This window comes from Leucoraja erinacea, chromosome 25 (genome assembly GCF_028641065.1).
Source record: "Leucoraja erinacea ecotype New England chromosome 25, Leri_hhj_1, whole genome shotgun sequence".
In the NCBI taxonomy this organism is placed as follows: domain Eukaryota; kingdom Metazoa; phylum Chordata; class Chondrichthyes; order Rajiformes; family Rajidae; genus Leucoraja; species Leucoraja erinaceus.
Genome location: NC_073401.1, coordinates 24,167,785 through 24,188,920, shown reverse-complemented (window position 1 = coordinate 24,188,920; position 21,136 = coordinate 24,167,785). Strand labels below are relative to the sequence as shown.

General features: G+C 46.8%; 1 protein-coding gene across 1 annotated transcript in view; it reads left to right on the top strand.

Moving 5' to 3' along the window:
* LOC129709115 (solute carrier family 2, facilitated glucose transporter member 11-like) overlaps nt 1-15,263 on the top strand; it is a 35,494-nt gene extending 20,231 nt beyond the window's left edge. Inside the window, exons 7-12 of the mRNA XM_055655235.1 lie at nt 1,976-2,163; nt 5,426-5,536; nt 8,671-8,772; nt 11,137-11,212; nt 12,220-12,347; nt 14,208-15,263. Coding sequence (XP_055511210.1) covers nt 1,976-2,163; nt 5,426-5,536; nt 8,671-8,772; nt 11,137-11,212; nt 12,220-12,347; nt 14,208-14,423 — 821 coding nt within the window. The 3' untranslated portion in view covers nt 14,424-15,263. The remainder of the gene's footprint in view (nt 1-1,975; nt 2,164-5,425; nt 5,537-8,670; nt 8,773-11,136; nt 11,213-12,219; nt 12,348-14,207) is intronic.
* Nucleotides 15,264-21,136: the final 5,873 nt, after the last annotated feature.

Here is a 21,136-nt window from a genome sequence, read left to right as displayed (position 1 = left end):
ATACTGGATTGGTACTTGAAGAATGAATTTTTGGACCATTACGGAAGAGAGGGTGGCATGGTGGCGCAACGGTAGAGCTGCTGCCTCACAGCGCCAGAGACCCGGGTTCGATCCTGACAATAGACAATAGACAATAGGTGCAGGAGTAGGCCATTTGGCCCTTCGAGCCAGCACCGCCATTCAATGTGATCATGGCAGATCATCCCCAATCAGTACCCCGTTCCTGCCTTCTCCCCATATCCCCTGACTCCGCTATTTTTAAGAGCCCTATCTAGCTCTCCCTTGAAAGCATCCAGAGAACCTGCCTCCACCGCCCTCAGAAAATTCCACAGACTCACCACTCTCTGTGAGAAAAATTGTTTCCTTGTCTCCGTTCTAAATGGCCTACTCCTTATTCTTAAACTGTGGCCCCTGGTTCTGGACTCCCCCAACATCGGGAACATGTTTCCTGCCTCTAGCATGTCCAAGCCCTTAACAATCTTATATGTTTCAATGAGATCCCCTCTCATCCTTTTAAACGTCTGACTACGGGTGCTGGTCTGTACGGAGTTTGTACGATCTCGACGTGACCTGGATGTTCTATGGGATCTCCAGTTTCTTCCCACACTCCAAAGTTGTAGGCTAATTGTAATTGTAAAATTGTCGCTAGTATATGTAGGATGGTGCTAGTGTATGGGGTTAGCTGGTCGGCACAGACTCGCTAGGCCGAAGGGCCTGTTTCCACACTGAATCTCTAAGCTAGACTAAAAGGAAGGATTGAACTAAGTGCATGGCCGCTATAAAGATTCAATATGGCCATGTTGGCCTATGTTATATAATCAGCCATTAACATGCCTTCGCTTGGAGCAAACTGCCCATGCAGATGTGAAGCAAAAAAAAAGCACTACATGCAGTACTCCATGTTCACTCCCATTTACCTTAGTAACAGTCTGGTATAGTGACGTGAGAAGAATTGGCCTTCAAAGGTTAAAACATCTCACTCAAACTGCATTTCCTATAGGTGAAGAATTAATCGGGCCTATTTTCAGGGTTCAATCTCATCTGTGGATTTAGATTAATACATCTATTAATCTAAACTTCTCCAAACTTTCACCATTCTTTATTAATTCATGGTTCCTTGTTCCGCTTATAGCTTTTTTTTCTCTTTGTGACAATATAAACAGTATCATGAATGTAAACAAGGGTCCAGGTAAGGTACTACCAAAGCAGAGTGCACTACTGTATATATGGAGATCAGATTAAACCATGTCTAAAACCATAACGTACTAACAATTCTTTAAATTGCTTTGTCGCAGACATTAAAATTAAATGAGAGATGCCTCTCTTATTCCGTCTCTGTGGAAGTTTAGTTTAGTTTAGTTTAGAGATACAGAGCGGAAACAGGCCCTTCGGCCCTTTGAGTCCGCACCGACCAGCAATCCACGCACACTAAAACCCCTGTCTTAAGGTTCGAGTCCACCCACGTGTGATCCCCAGTTAAAAACAAATCCAACTCGTGGTAATCACGTAGAATTAACGTAGCGGGAACGTTGTAACGCTAACGGCAGGTACTCAGGAAACTTGTTAACTTGTGAACAGTTTTCAACATGTTGAAAGATTTCCACGAGTCAAATTTACTCCTGACACTACCCTACACACAGTAGGGACAATGGTACATTTATACCAAGCCAATTAACCTACAAACCTGTACGTCTTCGGAGTGTGGGAGGAAACCGAAGATCTCTGCGAAAACCCATGGGGAGAACGTAGAAACTCCGCACAGACAGCACCCATAGTCGGGATCGAACCCGGGCCTCCGGCGCTGTGAGGCAGCAACTCTACCGCTGTGCCACCGTGCCGCACAGTGCATAGTAAAAGTTGAAGGATGCTGCATCACAATTCTGATTGCCCGCGTAGTTTGTTATTGAATGTGCTAGTGCCTTGTAGAAAAGCGCTCGCTGCAGTCCATTCACCGCATGGTTTCTGTTCCTTGAAGCTCTCCAAAGGTTGCGGGGTCCGGGTGATTTCACTGAGGAAGTTGATGAAATGATGGCGGAACGAGATCAAGTACAAGGAGTTACCAAAAGCAACCTTGTCCAGCTCTTCTCAGACAAAGCGGTGCGGTGTCAACTCCTAACTGGTATTGTGGTCAGCGTAGGCATGCAGCTGAGTGGCATCAACATTGTGAGTATCTTAACCGCTTCATTTGTTTTTTTCACCAAAAATAATTTTGATCAACTATTTACAAAAATGATACGTACAGTACAAAAATACAAACAAACCCCACCCGCCACCACAACACAAAATAAAGCAAATATTCTTAAATACTGAATATTAAATCACTATTTCCCCATCCTGATTGTAGGTATGTTACAAAACCTACCTGAATCGTCATTGGGAATCTGCCCTCAGCCATGTCGGCGATTTTGGCGCTGTTTGGAGGGGGCGGGTTTAAAACGCGATTTTTACTAGGCTGTACTAATCGCAGATGTTCAGCCTAGTAAATCATTAACGAAAAATCGCTGCAAGACCCGGTCGCAAAAGGTATTATTAGTTTTATAGGCCTCGATAATATAGTTCTAATAGTTTTTAAATTACTGTCTGATTTCGCAACCTCTCGCAGCCCCAGGGTTTTATAGAGCAAACAATTAAAGGTATGTACCTTATTTTTACATTAAATGGGGCATATATATAACCCTGCATATCAAGTTATCTATAGCGAATAGTTCATTTTGGGCTTTTTATATCCTGCAGTATTTTTCTCGGCATTTGAGGGCACTAATCCAGCGCTATGTCAATGTTCTAAACCAGCGCGTTCCACATGAACCCACTAGAAAGCCGATTTAAATGGGCATTTATTTACAGCAATTGAACACTAAATTCCTTCCATTTGGCCTATAAATTAATGTAAATTAGATATAAAAATCATGTTATATTGTGAATTATTTGTGAATAATCTTTGGACACTTAGGCTATTTAAAAATGTTAATCTTTCCTTAAGAAATGGCCTTTTGACAATCCAAGATCACAGCTTTTTTGTAATGTCCATTGAAAATCAATAGGGAACAAGATGCTAATTTCCGAGTATGAAAATGGCCATAACTTTTTTAATACTTGAGATATGAAAGTGAATTTGGTGTCAAATTAAACTTATTGTTATGCTTTATCTGATGGGATAAATTGCAGACTTGATTTTTAAAATCTCAAAATTCTGTAACATTGCTACTGATTGAGGATGTATTGCACTCCCCGCGATGCCCAGCGGTCCTGGAAATCCCCGTGGACAGCACCTAAACCTCGCTAATATCACCCGGGCACAGACGTAACCCTGGAAAAGGGGCAGGCAGCCGGCTCGGGCAGAGCCCTCTTGGGCCTGGCGCCGTGACTCGCGGATGGCCAGCTTGGCCTTATCTGCTTCACGTGTGGGCTCCAACCAACAACCACTTCAGTCCATTCTGTTTAGTTTAGCGCCAAGTAAAATAGTGTTACAGTGTTAAAAAACATTTGTATCTTTTTCCCGGATGGGAGAGGGGAGTAGAGGTAATGACGGGGGTGTAAATGGCCCTTGATTAATTTTTAATTTAGTTTAGAGACACAGGGCAGAAACAGGCTCTTCGGCCTAGCACTATCCTATGCACACTAAAGGCAATTTACAATCTTTACCCAAGCCAATTAGCCCATTGACACCATCTTACACACACCAGGGACAATCTTTACATTTACCAAGCCAATTAACCTACAAACCTGCACGCCTTTGGAATGTGGGAGGAAGCCGGAACACCCGGGGAAAACCCACAAGGTCACGGAGAGGATGTACAAACTCCGCACATACAGCGCCCGTAGTCAGGATCGAGCCAAGGAACTCTAGCGCTACACCTTCACTAAGTTCGCAATAACCAACCTGATCTCCCGGTGGCTCAACACTTCAACTCCCCCTCCCATTCCGAATCCAACCTTTCTGCCCTGGACCCCCTCCATGGCCAGAGTGAGAACCACCATAAATTGGAGGAGCAGCACCTCATATTTTACACCCCCAACGATATGAACATTGACTTCTCCAATTTCATGTAGTCCCTGCTTTCGCCCTCTTTCCCCTTCCCTTCCCAGCTCTTCCACAGCCCACTGTCTCCACCTCTTCCTTTCTTCTTCCCGCCCCCACCTCAGTCTGAAGAAGGGTCTCGACCCGAAACGTCACCTTCTCCTTCGCTCCATAGACGCTGCCTCACCCGCTGAGTTTCTCCAGCATTTTTATCTACCTTCAATTTTTTAGCGTCTGCAGTTCCTTCTTAAACTAAAGTAACAATGACCCCCCTACAATTTGCCCACAAGAACATGGTTCTGAATTGAAGGCGGCACACAAAAAAAGTAGCAATCTCTAGAACCAGAAAACATGTTTAATCCAGAGGCTATTTATGAATAACAGGATCAATTCTTCAAACCTGGCTAAGCTCTAACTAATGAAGCTCATATCACTAGATCTGAAAAACAAACAGATTAAGGAAGTGAACCCTTAACCTACTGCCAAATTAAAAATAATAACGATAAAGATGACGATAAAACTGTATTCATCCCCGGAGGGAAATTGTTCTGCCCACGGTCACAACACACAAGGTACACAAAAACTTGCCATTAAAAGTTAAAACTAAAAGAAAAAGACAAGCGAGTGTTGTCTGGCTGCCGGGCGCACAGCACCTTCACCGGACCAATTGAACGAACAAACAAACAAACAGACTTATCCCCTGGGCAGAGGGTTCTAAATTAGAGTCCCCCCCCCATCCCCCACCCCCCCCCCCTTTGTTCTCCCCCCAGGGCCCCCCCCCCCCCCCCCCCCCCCCAACGCCGGGTCTCAATGTCTTCCCCTCCCCCCTCACGCTCATCGACCGCGAGGCCAAAACGTGGCCAATGAGTAATATTTCAGTTTATTTTGGTTTAGTTTTGAGAAGCCGTGCGGGAACAGCCCCTTCGGCCCCACTGAGTCCGCAATAAGCAGTGATCCTGCACCCGAACACTATCCTACACACCCACGAGGGACAATTTTACATTTATACCGAAGCCAATTGACTTACAAACCTTGTACGTCTTTGGAGTGTGGGGGGAAACCGGAGATCTCAGAGAAATCCCACGCAGGTCACGGGGAGAACGTACAAACTCCGTGCGGACAAGCACCCGAAGTCGGGATTGAACCCGTGTCTCTGGCGCTGTAAGGCAGTAGCTCTACCGCTGCGTCACCGTGCCGTCTAAGGTAGTAGGGGCGGCACATCACAGTCAGGTGACCCAGGTACAGGGAGCAGGAACTGTAGTCAGGATCGAAGTAACAAAGACCGGGTCTCTGGCGCTGTAAGGCAGCAACTCTGGCGGGCCGCCCATTTTGTTTAAAGGAGTGGTCTAAAGCTGCATTTTATGAGTTCTTGAACAAAATATTTTAATCGATCTTCCTATTTTCCAGATCTATTTTTATGCGAATGAAGTTTATCAGGAGCTGGGGATTTCCAAGGACAAGATTTTATACGTGGGGATAGCAGCGAGCGGAATTGAAATATTGACTTCAGTAATATGCGTAAGATCAGCCTCAATCTTATTTGTGCCTCATCGATGGTTGAGCCTATTTTTGTTTGCCAAAGAAATACCAAAGGCACTCGGAGGACATTTACTCCAGAATTCTGTGTTCTGCACAGGATTGCAGCATCTGCAGTTCCGTGTGTCTCTGAGATAGAGACTTCAAGGGGAGCAAAGCCTGGTGAACTGGGGACACACACACATGGTAAATGCAGGCTCAAGAGGCTAAGTGTTAATCCACGGGATGGTGGGACTGACATATGATGAAAGAATGGATCGACTGGACTTGTATTCACTGGAATTTAGAAGGATGAGAGGATCTTGTCGAAACATATAGAATTCTTAAGGGATTGGACAGGCCAGATGCAGGAAAAATGGTCCCGATGTTGGAGGAGTCCAGAACCAGGGGTCACAGTTTAAGAATAAGGGGTCGGCCATTTAGGATTGAGATGAGGAAAAACCTTTTCACCCAGAGAGTTGTGAATCTGTGGAATTCTCTGCCACAGATGGCAGTGGAGGCCAATTCACTCGATGTATTCAAGAGAGTTAGATTTAGCTCTAAGGGCTAACGGAATCAAGGAATATGGGGAGAAAGCAGGAACGGGGTACTGATTCTGCATGATCAACCATGATCATATTGAATGGTGGTGCTAGCTTGAAGGGCCGAATGGCCTATTACTGCACCTATTTTCTATGTTTCTCTGACGCACTTTGGGAGAAACAACATGAAGAGACCACAGTCTGAAGGAGGGTCCCAACCCAAAATGTCACCCATCCTTTTTCTCCAGAGATGCCAGCACTTTGTGCCTATCTTCATAAAGAGACAAGGTTTAGTTTAGTTTGGAGATATAGCGCGGAGACAAGCCCTTTGGTCCACCGGGTCCATGCCGACCATCGATCCCCCACACATCAACACTACCCTTCACCCACAAGGACCAATTTACATTTATGCCAAGCCAATTAACCTACAAACCTGCGCGTTTTTGGACAGTGGGAGGAAAATAAAGATCTTGGACAGACAAGCACCTGTAGTCAGGACCGAACCCGGGTCCCTGGCGCTGTAAGGCAGCAGCTCTACTGCTACGCCACCATGCCGCCCAATGTTGTCGGGAATATTGAAAATCATAAGGAAGATGAGTTGTTTGCAATGTGTTTAACCCTGGAGCTTATAGACTGGGGAAGCATGAGAGGAAAAATGAACAAAGAGGGAACCCATGGATGTTACTGAGGCAATAAGTAGATGTGTCCTGGAGCCAAAGATCTCGGAGAAAACCCACGCAGCTCACAGGGGGAACGTATAAACTCGGTACGGACAAGCGCCCGTGGTCAGGATTGAACTCGTGCCTCTGGCGCTGTGAGGCAGTAGCTCTACCGCGACACTACTGTGCCGCCCACTTTGTGGCATAACTGTGTCCACCGCACTTTACTGAGGACATCAAGCCTTAAGGCTGTCCCACGAGCATGCGACCTGCATGCGGCAAGCGCGACCAAACCGGAAGCGGGGGCCGCGCGGAGGTCGAGTGATCCCCGTACAGGGCCGGTCCCACCAGCATGCGCCTGCATGCGGCGAGCGCGACTAAACCAGAAGCGGGGGCCGCACGGAGGTCGAGTGAGTGACGTGAAGTTCGAGCGAAGCCCGCGCGTGACGTACGGTGTCAAGACGCTGCGTACTGCGTCGAGGCGATGTGCACGGCATTGAGGTGGCTGCGGGCCGGCAGGCCGTTGCCGCGTGGAATTTTTGAACACGGTCAGTTTTTCAGAGCCCCGCGCGATGTCGGGACCAGCTCCGCACAACTCCATACGGCTCTGGCGATCGAAGTGGGACCGGCCCCGCGAGGCCGTACGGCTCAAGCGACCACGTTAGGTCGCACTTGCCGCATGGAGTCGCATGCTGGTGGGACAGGAAGAAAGGAAACAGAGGGTTGCCTGATGTCAGAAATGGGACAAACTTGCAAAAGCTGAAGGCCGGTGAAAGTGACAGGGCACACAAGAGAAACGTTCAATAGAATGAGCCTATTTTTGAAAGGTCGTGAATCTGAAATAATTGGCAAACATTCCAGTGGAGAGGCAAAGATATTATTCCACGGGGAGGTTTGTATCGATCTGAAATGCATGACTCAGTGGAAGTAAAGTCCAAACACAATCATTAGCTGTGAATCCTGGAACTGTCTCCCTCACCAGAGGCACAACAGCAGTTCAGGAGAGCAACTCAATGACCACCATCTCGAAGGCAATTAGAGGAGCACTAAATGGGCACTAAACTCCCAGATCCCAAACAAGGAATAAATACATTAAAATTGTTCTAAAAGACAATAGATTCAGAAGCTGTAGGGAATTAATTTTCAGGCTTATGTTGGGAACGCTGGGTTCATAGAAGACTAAACACTTTCAAGCTAGAAAGGGTGCAGAAAAGATTTACGAAGATGTTGCCAAGACTCAAGGGCCTGAGCTATAGGGAGTTGAGCAGGCTGGGACTCTATTCCTTGGAGCGCAGGAGGATGAGAGATGATCTTATAGAGGTGTACAAAATCATGAGAGGAATAGATCGGGTAGATGCACAGAGTCTCTTGCCCAGAGTAAGGGAATGGAGAACCAGATGATATAGGGGTAAGGTGAGGGGGAAAGATTTAATAGGAATATGAGGGGTGACTTTTTCACACAAAGGGTGGTGGGTGCATGGAACGAGCTTCCGGAGGAGATTGTTGAGGCAGGTAGTATCGCAATGTTGAAGAAACATTTGGATGGGTACAGGGTTAGAGAGATATGGTCAAAATGCAGGCAGGTGGGATTAGTGTAGATGGGACATGTTGGTCAGCATGGGCAAGATGGTTGTAGGTCCTGTTTCAATGTTGTGCCAGTCTACAACTGTATGACCAGTTATACAGCGTGGAAATAGACCCTTCGGCCCATCTTGCCCATGCTGACCAACATGTACCATCCGCACTAAGGTTGTGGGAATAGACTGGGCAGTTTTTGCAAAGGTTTCACACGGCCACATTGGGCCAATCGCGTGAGATTTACAGCTTCGTGGATTCAGGGTTCATTCATGAGCAGTGTTTAGTGGCAGATTCAAAGTCTGAACTTGGAAGTTCTTGGATTGAAACTCTCTCTCTCTCTAATAATTCTTTTGCACAGGGGTTCATTATTGAACGAGTTGGAAGGAAGGTCCTGCTCTGGAAAGGGTACACCTTCATGGCCATGTGGATATTACTGTTGATTATTACACTCAATGTGAAGGTGAGCTTCATTGAAGACCTGTCCGCCATTTGTAAGTATGACCATGCAGAGGTCCAATATGCTGTTTCTGGTGGGTGTGGATTCCCTATGTGGCATTTGATTCACATTAATGGATGGATGCAGGTTTTAGCACATCCCCACGGCTCGCAACATCTACACATGACCCGTACAAAGCATTTGATCGGGGACGCACCACAACGTGGTTTAGGAACAGCTCCACCCGAGACTGCAAGAACTTGCAGGGAGCTGTGGACGCAGCCCAGACCATCGCACAAACCAACCCTCCCTGCACTTCACGCTGCCTCGGCAAGGCCCCCAGCATAATCAAGGACCGGTCTCATCCCAATCACTCCCTCTTCTCCCCTCTCCCATTAGGCAAGAAGTTTGAAACCACACACCTCCAGATTCAGACCCAGTTTCATCCCTGCTGTTCCATCCCATCCCGTCCTCTCTCCGGCTAAAGAGCGGCCCTGACCTTCCATCTACCTCACTGGAGACCTTTAAACTATCTTGAATCCGACTTTATTGAACTTCACCTTGTACTAAACGTTATGCACTTTATCCGGCATCTGTACACTGTGGACGCCTTGATTGTAATCATGTATATCTTTCCGCTGACTGGATAGCGTGCAACAAAAAGCTTTTCACTGTACCTTGGTGCACGTGACAATTATAAACAAAGACTTTGTAACGGAGCAACATTGGGTTGCTATCACGGTCAACCTCATATTGACGGAGAAATTCCAGCTGTTTTCTATTGAAGACCACTGTTGGAGTTGGTTAATACTTCCCAATTGGGATATAGTCCATGACCTGCGTGGAGTCAGTGTATCACACAACAGAAGGGGGAGGATTTGTACGATTTGATAGCCACAGAGAAAACAGATCTCCTGTGGCGTTCTGTGCTGCATCTTGGCGGAACCAGTCTGTTGCTGAAGGTGCTCCTCAGGTTGACCAGTGTGTCATTGGATGGGGCGAGCTGTATTGTCCAAGATGCTCCGCAGTTTGAGGAGCATCTCACCCTCCAAGACCACATCCCATGAATCCAGCTTTCCTGATGAGATTGTTGATCCTGTTGCCATCCGCAGCCTCAGCACACAGCAGCGAAAGAAGATGGCACTGGCTACCACCGATTGGTAGAGCATCTCTGTGTGGGGATGGCCAAGTGGGGCCACAGGGCTTGTTTCCATGCTGTACGACTACATGACCCCTCAACTCCACGAGAAAGTCTTGGATAATCAGGTCTTCCTTCGTGAGGGTAACAGTTTGATACAATAGAGATCTTTACAAGCAGAGACCGAACACTGGTTCCTGTGGTCAATAGGTCTTCAACATGGAGTTACAAATGTGAGTAATCTAGTATAGAGGCAGTGGTTCAAGAATTGAAAGCCTGCAAAACGGTTGACATTTTAGTTTAGAGATACCATGCGGAAACAGGCCCTTCGGCCCATCGAGCCACCTGGACACTAACACTATCCTACACACACTGGGGACAATTTACAATTTTACCAAAGCCAATTAGCCTACAAACCTGTACGTCTTTGGAGTGTCGGACGAAACCGGAGATCCTGGAGAAAAACCCACGCAACGTCACGAGGAGAACGTACAGACTCCGTACAGACAGCGTCCGTAGTCAATATCGAACACGGGCCTCTGGTGCTGAGAGGCAGCAACTCTACCACTGCGCCACCCTAACGTGGAACCTGACGAGATATTTAGATGACTTTTCCCTAGACTCCTACTTGAACCACGGAATTGTGAGACTTAATCTGCTTTGTTCTTCCTGTTTTCTGCGCAAAAGCTCAATGTAACGGACCCTTGAGCCATTGCTCTTAAACTATCTACTCCTGTGCATCTTTACATGACCCCCACAGCATCAATGAACTCCAGTGGCTGAAACTCCAAGGCCATGTTTGGTTGAAAGTGAAATGCTGTCACGTTCAAGATAACTCCAAAGACGTACAGCTTTGGTAAAATAGTTAGTCGTCCCTAGTGTGTGTGGGACGGTGCTGGCGTGCGGGGATCGCTGGTCAGCATGGACTAAGCGGGCCGAAGGGCCTGTTTCCACACTGTATCTCTAAACAAAGAGAAAACTAAACCAAACTGGTGAACCATATGTGTGAACCTGAATACGCGCAAGACAAAAATATAAGCCTGCACTAAAACATGTGCAGCCCGCCTATCTTTATATATCATCAATGCAAGTTCTATTGAATTATAACTTAAACTAAATAGAACTTGCATAGACAATATACCTATCACTGCATCATTTATACTTATTGGATTTAGTTTATGAATGTCTTAAATGTGTGTTTCCCCATCAACATCTCTCTTTGCTCACACATCTAATGTCTCTTCTTTCAGGAGTACTTCACCTGGATTCCATATTGCTGCCTGGCCTTCATCTTCGCTTACATCTTCACCTTTGGGATCGGCCCAGGTGGGTACCATCCACAGACCCTCCTTACACCCTGCTTGCTACCTGCTCCAGCTTTGACATTTGAGTTTTGAGTTTAGTTTCAGCGAGATGGCGAGGAAAACAGGCCCTTCGGCCCATCGAGTCCGGGCCGACCAGCCAGCAAGCCATCCCCACACACCAACACTACCCTACACACAAATTGACATTTTATACCGAGCCGATTAACCTACAAACCTGTACCTGGAGTGCGGGAGGGAACTGAAGACCCCGGGAGACGGGGAGATCGTGCAAACTCCGTACAGACAGCACCTGTAGTCAGGATCGAACCCGGGTCACTGGCGCTGTAAGGCAGCAACTCTACCGCTGCGCCACCGTGCCGCCCATAGAGCAGTGAGTTTTCATTTTCCCCTGTGGCTGAGACTTACGTTGGTGAGAAACAAATTCCATCGTTGGTTTTACGCCACCATTTTCACGGACGCCGCTGTATTAAGGTATTAACTTCCCTGGTTCCAGGGGGCATTTCCCTGACATTGTATCTGGGATTAATCATGTATAGCCTTTCCGCCGACTCGATAACACCCAACAGCACGGTGGCGCAGCGGTAGAGTTGCTGCCTTCCAGCGCCAGAGACCCGGGTTCGATCCTGACTACGGGTGCTGTCTGTACAGAGTTTATACCTTCTGTCTGTACAGAGTTTATACCTTCTCCCCATGGCCTGAGTGGGTTTTCTCCGAGACCTTCGGTTTCGTCCGACACTCCAAAGGCGTGCAGGTTTGTAAGCTAATTGGCTTGGTATAAATATAAATTGTCCCTACTGTGTGTGGGATAGTGTTAATGCGCAGGGATCGCTGGTCGGCACGGATTCAGTGGGCCGAAGGGCCTGTTTCCCGCATTGTATCTCTATAAACCAAACTAAACTGGACAAAAAAGATTTTCACTGTACCTTGCTTCTGTTAAAAGATTATCCAAGTGTCCTGCCTTGTAACGTGCAATAAGATGATTCATGGTGCCTTTGTTCTTGCCCCCAGGTAGTGTTAGCGGAGTCTTGCCATTGGAGATATTCACTCAGTCTAACCGCTCGATTGCCTTGGTGGCAGCAAACAGCCTCCAGTGGCTGTCGCTCTTTGTCCTGGGACTCGTGTTTCCCTTCCTTGTTGTAAGTACAGGTTCGAATCTTAAGAGTGAACAAGAAAGGGCAGCACGGAGGCGCAGTGGCGGAGTTGGCGCCTCACAGCGACAGAGACCCGGGTTCCAGTGCTTGTCTGTGCGGAGTTTGTATGTTCTCCCCATGAACTGCGTGGGTTATCTTTGCTAGCACCATCTACACCTCGCGCTGCCTCGGCAAGGCCAGCAGCATAATCAAGGGCGAGTCTCTCCCTGGTCACTCCGTCCTCTGCCCTCTCCCAGCAGACAGGAGGTACAGAAGTGTGAAAACGCACACCTCTAGATTCTAAAGTCTGAAGAAGGGTCTCGACCCGGAACGTCACCTTTTCCTTCGCTCCATAGATGCTGCCTCACCCACTGAGTTTATCCAGTATTTCGATCCAGTATGTCCCTCTAGATTCAGGGACAGTTTCTTCCCAGATGGCACCAGGCAACTGAACCATCCTATCACCAACCAGAGAGCGGTCCCGAGTTACTATATACCTCATTGGAGACCCTCGGTTTCCTCCCACACTCCAAAGACGTGTAGGTTTGTAGGTGAATTGGCTTGGTATAATTGTAAATTGTCCCTAGTGTGTGTAGGATAGTGTTAGTGTGCGGGGATCGCTGGTCAGTGCTATCTCGGTGGGCATTTCTGCATTTCTAAACTAAATGAAACTACAAAAGGTGATGTGCAGGGCACATCAATGTGGAGAGGAGGGGGTGGGCTGGAGGGTGATGGATCCACTGACTTCATCTGGTACACATCTTCACAAGTAATTACTCCTTTAGTTTCATGGAGATCTAGCGTGGAAGCAGGACCCTCGGCCCACCGAGTCCGCGCCGACCAGCGATCACCCGTACACTAGTTCTGTCCTACACACTGGGGACAACGTACAGAAGCCAATTCACCTGCACGGCTTTGGAATGTGGGAGGAAACCGGAGCAACCGGAGAAAACCCACACAGGTCACGGAGAGAAACCCGCAAACTCCATACATAGAAAATAGGTGCAGGAGTAGGCCATTCGGCCCTTCGAGCCTGCACCACCATTCAATATGATCATGGCTGATCATCCAACTCAGTATCCTGTACCTGCCGTCTCTCCATACCCCCTGATCTCTCTAGCCACATCTAACTCCCTCTTAAATATAGCCAATGAACTGGCCTCAGCTACCGTCTGTGGCAGAGAATTCCAGAGATTCACATTGGGAACAATCTTCCTGCAGTCAGCAGCCGTAGCCAGGATCGAACCCAGGCCTCTGGCGCTGTAAGTCAGCAACTCTACCGCTGCACCACTGTTCCGGCCTCTCAGACGGAGATTTGGGATGAAATTTACCCTTCACCTGAAGCTGTGTTTTGCTTGTGTCCTGGAATCTAAAGGTTTAGCGATGATTTAATCAAAGTTTTCAAGAACTTCTCTCTGCACTCGTTGGACAGCATTGGGCCCGTACTCACTGGAATTCAGAAAAATGAGGGGGGGGAACCGCATTGAAACGTACATGAATAGTGAAAGGCTTGGATAGAGTGGATGTGGAGAGGATGTTTAGGACTAGAGGTCACAGCCTCAGAATTAATGGGTGTTCCTTTAGGAAGGAGATGAGAAGCAATTTCTCTAGTCAGAGGGTGGTGAATCTGTGGAATTCATTGCCGCAGACGGCTTTGGAGGCCAAGTCAGTGGATATTTTTCAGGCAGATATAGATAGATTCATGATGTGTGCGGGTGTCAGAGGTTATGGGGAGAATGCGGTTAGAAGGGAGAGATAGATCAGCCATGATTGAATGGTGGAATTGAATTGATGGGCCGAATGGCCTAATTCTCCTCCTATCACTTATGACAAACACTGAAGTAATCTCCCACTTTCCCTTTGCAGGAGGCCCTGGGACCATTCTCCTTCTTCCTGTTCTTTGTAAGCTGCTCCTTGGTGGCAATCTTCATGTTTTACATCCTCCCCGAAACCAAAGGGAAAACCCTTCTCCAAATCAACGAGGAGTTCAGCACCCTGCGCCAGGCGAGGAGGGGAATGTGCCCCTGCCTCTGTCAGGCAGCCGCTCCAAACCACACGGCGGCTCTGTCTACAAGACTGTAATCCGACGGGTGAGGCAGGAGCCTCTGGACAGTGCAGGCCCAGGGTACCTTCCACACTCGGGCCAATCCTCACATTTACATCAAGAACACCGTGCTGGAGTTACACAGCGGGCCGGGCAGCATCTCTGGAGGACGTTTTGGGTCGGGAGCCGTCTTCAGAATGATTGCACTGTGGTGGGGAGAAGCTGAAAGAGAGGGGGGTGGGGGAAGCAGGACAAAGCTGGGCAAGTGATAGGTGGATACAGTTCATAGAACGACAATGTGGAAACATGCCCTTCGGCCCAACTTGCCCAATACCGTCCAACATATCCCAGCTACACTAGTCCCACCTGCCTGCGTTTGGTCCATATCCCTCCAAACCCGTCCTATCCATGTACCTGTCCAACTGTTTCTTAGTCGAGTTGAACTGTTGATGGCAGATGGGTGGAAACCCCCGAGAATGTTTGTATTAATGAATCACAGGTCCCGTACAGTGACTCTATTTCAATTCATGTTGATGTTATGTTTGCTTTGTGGAATATGCACCTTCAAATGAACAAAATACAGACTGTTTGCGAAGTTACTCCAGCACTTTGTCTTCTACGCAAGATTCCAGCATCTGCAGTTCCTTGTGTCTCATTTTCCGCTTGGTCCACCAGGTCAGGGGAAGGGTCATCTTTGACACGGCAGGCTGAGAGCGTCAGCAGCAACTCACGACCACACCAATAAATAATAATAATGGCTCTTACTTGCTTCAGTTGCGACCCGCATTCACTACGAGTTGTGGCATAATTAGTCCCACCGCCTCCCTCCATGACTGGCCAACGGAGACAAGAGCAGATTGGAGGGAGCCGAGCCAAGAACGTGTAAAATTATACAAGGACTGGACAAGCTAGATGCAAGAAAAATGTTCACAATGTTGGGGGGGGGGGGGGGGGGGGGGGGGAGAAGAGTCCAGAACCAGGGGCCACAGTCTAAGAATAAAGGGGAGGCCATTTAAAACTGAGATGAGAAAAAAACTTTTTAACCCAGAGAGTTGTGAATTTGTGGAATTCTCTGGCACAGAAGGCAGTAGAGGCCAATTTACTGGGTGAATTTAGAAGAGTTAGATAGAGCTCTAGGGACTAGCGGAATCAAGGAGTAGAATGGTTGGGGGGGGGAGGGACTCAAATAGAGAAAGCTGGTAGACAGCGTGTGAGGCTGGAGGCAGAGAAGGGAAGCACTCGGACACAAAATCTAAGGGAGAAAGAAGAAAAAGAAAACAAACAGAGAATAAGAGGGGGTGAGTTTCTTAAATGTGCATATTTTAATGCTAGGAGCATTGTAAGAAAGGTGGATGAGCTTAGAGCCTGGATTGATACCTGGAAGTATGATGTTGTGGCGATCAGTGAAACATGGTTGCAGGAGGGCTGTGATTGGAGACTAAATATTCCAAGATTTCGGTGTTTCAGGTGTGATAGAATTGGAGGGGCAAGAGGTGGAGGTGTTGCATTGCTTGTCAGGGAAGATATTACAGCAGTGCTTTGGCAGGATAGATTAGAGGGCTCGTTTAGGGAGGCTATTTGGGTGGAACTGAGAAGTGGGAAAGGGGTAGCAACACTTATAGGGGTGTATTATAGACCGCCAAATGGGGAGCGAGAATTGGAAGAGCAAATATGTAAGGAGATAGCAGATATTAGTAGTAAGCACAAGATAGTGATTGTGGGAGATTTCAATTTTCCACACAGACTGGGAAACACATTCTGTAAATGGGCTGGATGGGTTGGAGTTTGTAAAATGTGTGCAGGATAGTTTTTTGCAGCAATACATAGAAGTACCTACTAGAGGAGGGGCAGTGCTGGACCTCCTGTTAGGAAATGAGACGGGACAAGTGGCGGAGGTATGCGTTGGGGAGCACTTCGGGTCCAGTGATCACAATACCATTAGTTTCAATATAATTATGGAGAGGGTCAGAACTGGGCCTAGGGTTGAGATTTTTGATTGGAGAAAGGCTAACTTTGATGAGATGCAAAAGGATTTGAAAGGAGTGAACTGGGACATTTTGTTTTATGGGAAGGATGTAGAACAGAAATGGAGGACATTTAAAGGGGAGATTTTAAGAGTACAGAATCTTTATGCCCCTGTTCGGTTGAAAGAAAATAGTAAAAATTGGAAAGAGCCATGGTTTTCAAGGGAAATTGGACACTTGGTTCGGAAAAAGAGAGAGATCTACAATAATTATAGGCAGCATGGAGTAAATGAGGTGCTTGAGGAGTATAAAGAATGTAAAAAGAATCTTAAGAAAGAAATTAGAAAAGCTAAAAGAAGACATGAGGTTGCTTTGGCAAGTAAGGTGAAAGTAAATCCAATGGGTTTCTACAGCTATATTAATAGCAAAAGGATAACAGTCCTGGCAGACAGGAATCAAAGAGTAGGAGTAAACGGGTCCTTTTCACAATGGCAGGCAGTGACTAGTGGGGTACCGCAAGGCTCAGTTCTGGGACCCCAGCTATTTACGATATATATTAATGATTTGGACGAGGGAATTGAATGCAACATCTCCAAGTTTGCGGATGACACGAAGCTGGGGGGCAGTGTTAGCTGTGAGGCGGATGCTAGGAGGCTACAAGGTGACTTGGATAGGCTGGGTGAGTGGGCAAATGCATGGCAGATGCAGTATAATGTGGATAAATGTGAGGTTATCCACTTTGGTGGCAAAAACAGGAAAGTAGATTATTATCTGAATGGTGGCCGATTAGGAAAGAGGGAGATGCAACGAGACCTGGGTGTCATGGTACACCAGTCATTAAAAGTAGGCATGCAGGTGCAGCAGGCAGTGAAGAAGGCGAATGGTATGTTAGCATTCATAGCAAAAGGATTTGAGTATAGGAGCAGGGAGGTTCTACTGCAGTTGTACAGGATCTTGGTGAGACCACACCTGGAATATTGCGTACAGTTTTGGTCTCCTAATCTGAGGAAAGACATTCTTGCCATAGAGGGAGTACAGAGAAGGTTCACCCGACTGATTCCTGGGATGTCAGGACTTTCATATGAAGAAAGACTGGATAGACTCGGTTTGTACTCGCTAGAATTTAGAAGATTGAGGGGGGGATCTTATAGAAACTTACAAAATTCTTAAGGGGTTGGACAGGCTAGATGCAGGAAGATTGTTCCCGATGTTGGGGAAGTCCAGAACAAGGGGTCACAGTTTAAGGATAAGGGGGAAATATTTTAGGACCGAGATGAGAAAAACTTTTTTTACACAGATAACATGGTGAATCTCTGGAATTCTCTCCCGCAGAGGTAGTTGAGGCCAGTTCATTGGCTATATTTAAGAGGGAGTTAGATGTGGCCCTTGTGGCTAAAGGGATCAGGGGGTATGGAGAGAAAGCAGGTACAGGATACTGAGTTGGATGATCAGCCATGATCATATTGAATGGCGGTGCAGGCTCGAAGGGCCTACTCCTGCACCTATTTTCTATGTTTCTATAACGAGGGATAAAATTGGTCCATTAGAGAGACAGAGTGGACAGCTATCTGCAGAGCCAAAAGAGATGGGGGAGATATTGAACAATTTATTTTCTTCGGTATTCATCAAGGAGAAGGATATTGAATTATGTGAGGTAAGGGAAACAAGTAGAGTAGCTATGGATACTATGAGATTCAAAGAAAAAGAAGTACTGACACTTTTGAAAAATATAAAAGTAGATAAGTCTCCAGGTCCTGACAGGATATTCCCTAGGACATTGAGGGAAGTTAGTGTAGAAATAGCAGGGGCTATGACAGAAATATTTCAAATGTCATTAGAAACGGGAATAGTGCCCGAGGATTGGCGTACTGCGCATGTTGTTCCATTGTTTAAAAAGGGTTCAAAGAGTAAACCTAGCAATTATAGACCTGTTAGTTTGACTTCAGTGGTGGGCAAATTAATGGAAAAGATACTTAGAGATAATATATATATAAGCATCTGGATAAACAGGGTCTGATTAGGAACAGTCAACATGGATTTGTGCCTGGAAGGTAGTGTTTGGCTAATCTTCTTGAATTTTTTGAAGAGGTTACTAGGGAAATTGATGAGGGTAAAGCAGTGGATGTTGTCTATATGGACTTCAGTAAGGCCTTTGACAAGGTTCCTCATGGAAGGTTGGTTAAGAAGGTTCAATTGTTGGGTATAAATGCAGGAGTAGCAAGATGGATTCAACAGTGGCTGAATGGGAGACGCCAGACAGTAATGGTGGATGGTTGTTTGTCAGGTTGGAGGCCAGTGACTAGTGGGGTGCCACAGGGATCTGTGTTGGGTCCACTGTTGTTTGTCATGCACATCAATGATCTGGATGAAGGTGTGGTAAATTGGATTAGTAAGTATGCAGATGATACTAAGATAGGTGGTGTTGTGGATAATGAAGTCGATTTCCAAAGTCTACAGAGAGATTTAGGCCATTTGGAAGAATGGGCTGAAAAATGGCAGATGGAGTTTAATGCTGATAAATGTGAGGTGCTACATCTTGGCAGGACAAATCAAAATAGGACGTACATGGTAAATGGTAGTGAATTGAGGAATGCAGTTAAACAGAGGGATCTAGGAATAACTGTGCATAGTTCCCTGAAGGTGGAATCTCATGTAGATAGGGTGGTAAAGAAAGCTTTTGGTATGCTAGCCTTTATAAATCAGAGCATTGAGTATAGAAGTTGGGATGCAATGTTAAAATTGTACAAGGCATTGGTGAGACCAATTCTGGAGTATGGCGTACAATTTTGGTCGCCCAATTATAGGAAGGATGTCAACAAAATAGAGAGAGTACAGAGGAGATTTACTAGAATGTTGCCTGGGTTTCAGTAACTAAGTTACAGAGAAAGGTTGAACAAGTTAGGTCTTTATTCTTTGGAGCGCAGAAGGTTAAGGGGGGACTTGATAGAGGTCTTTAAAATGATGAGAGGGATAGACAGAGTTGATAGAGTTGACATGGATAAGCTTTTCCCACTGAGAGTAGGGAAGATTCAAACATGAGGACATGACTTCAGAATTTAGGGACAGAAGTTTAGGGGTAACATGAGGGGGAACTTCTTTACTCAGAGAGTGGTTGCTGTGTGGAATGAGCTTCCAGTGGAAGTGGTGGAGGCAGGTTCGATTTTATCATTTAAAAATAAATTGGAGAGGTATATGGATGGGAAAGGAATGGAGGGTTATGGTCTGAGTGCAGGTAGATGGGACTAGGGGAAAATAATTGTTAGGCACGGACTTGTAGGGACGAGATGGCCTGTTTCCGTGCTGCAATTGTTATATGGTTATATGGGGAGAAGGCAGGCAAGGGTTACTGATTGTGGATGATCAGCCATGATCACAATAAATGGCAGTGCTGGCTCGAACGGCCAAATGGCCTCCACCTATTTTCTATGTTAACAGCAACTTCAGAAGCCAAAGAAAGTAGTTGAGGCAGGTGTGATAATAGCATTTAAATGACCCTTGTGCAGGTCCATGGATAGGCTGGGTTTAGAGGGATGTGGAACAAATGCGGGCCAATGGGAGTAGCTTAGTTGGGGCATCTTGGTCGGCATGGGCAAGATGGGCTGAAGGGCCTCTTCCCCCGTTGTATGCCTTGGTCAATAGTTCCAGCCCCACTTGATGGCATCTGCAGCAAGCCAGCATTCTCCACATTGGGAAGCACTGATATAAGAAGAATAAGTACAGATGCTGCCTTACAGCACCAGATGTGATCCAGACTACTGGTTCTGTCTGTGTGGAGTTTGTACGTTCTCCCCGTGACCGTCTGGGTTTTCTCCGGGAGCTCCGGTTTCCTCCCACACTCTGGAGACATACAGGTGTGCAGGTTAAAAGGCTTCGGAAAGAATTGCATATTGTCACTAATGTGTAGGATAGTGCTAGTGTACAGAGATCACTGGTCGGCACGGACTCAGTGGGCCAAAGGGCCTGTTTTCGTGTTGTATTGCTAAAAAATCCATATAAGAAAGAGAAAAAAAAAGAGTAATGAGAGAGCAGATTGGTCCCCTAGAGACTCAGCTTGGTCATTTATGTGTGGAGCTACAGACGATGGTGAGGTGTTAAGTGAATAGTTCATGGGAATATTTACCATGGAGTATGTGCTGGAAAGGAAAATCACAATGATCCATTGGAAAGTATCCATATTCCGATGTGGAAGGAGCTGGCAGTTTTAGAGCAGATTAAGGTGGATAAATCCCCAGGGCCTGATGAATAGTTTAGATTAGATTAGTTTATTATCATCGCCTATACCGAGTTACAGTGAAGAGAAAAGACTAGACATGATTACAATCAAGCCGTCCACAGTGCACAGGTAAAGGGCGGCACTGTGGCGCAGTGGTGGAGTTGCTACCTTATGCCCCTGTCCCACTTAGGAAACCTGACCGGAAACCTCTGGAGACTTTGCGTCACACCCAAGGTTTCCGTGCGGTTCCCGGAGGTTGCAGGTGGTTGCAGGTAGTGGAAGCAGGTAGGGAGACTGACAAAAACCTCCGGGAACCTCCAGGCATGAAAACCTTGGGTGGGGCGCAAAGTCTCCAGAGGTTTCCGTTCAGGTTTCCTGCGCCAGAGAACCGGGTTCGATCCTGACTACGGGCGGGTAGCTGCGGGGATTCACAAGGTATGCAAAGAGTTGCCACGCATAGGGCGCAGACAAAGTTACAAGCGTTCAATGTAGTCCCCAAATAGTCCCTCTTTGTTCTCCGCAGCCCCCTCCCCTCCCCCACACTGGGTTTGTCTTTGTTATCAGTGTTCCCATC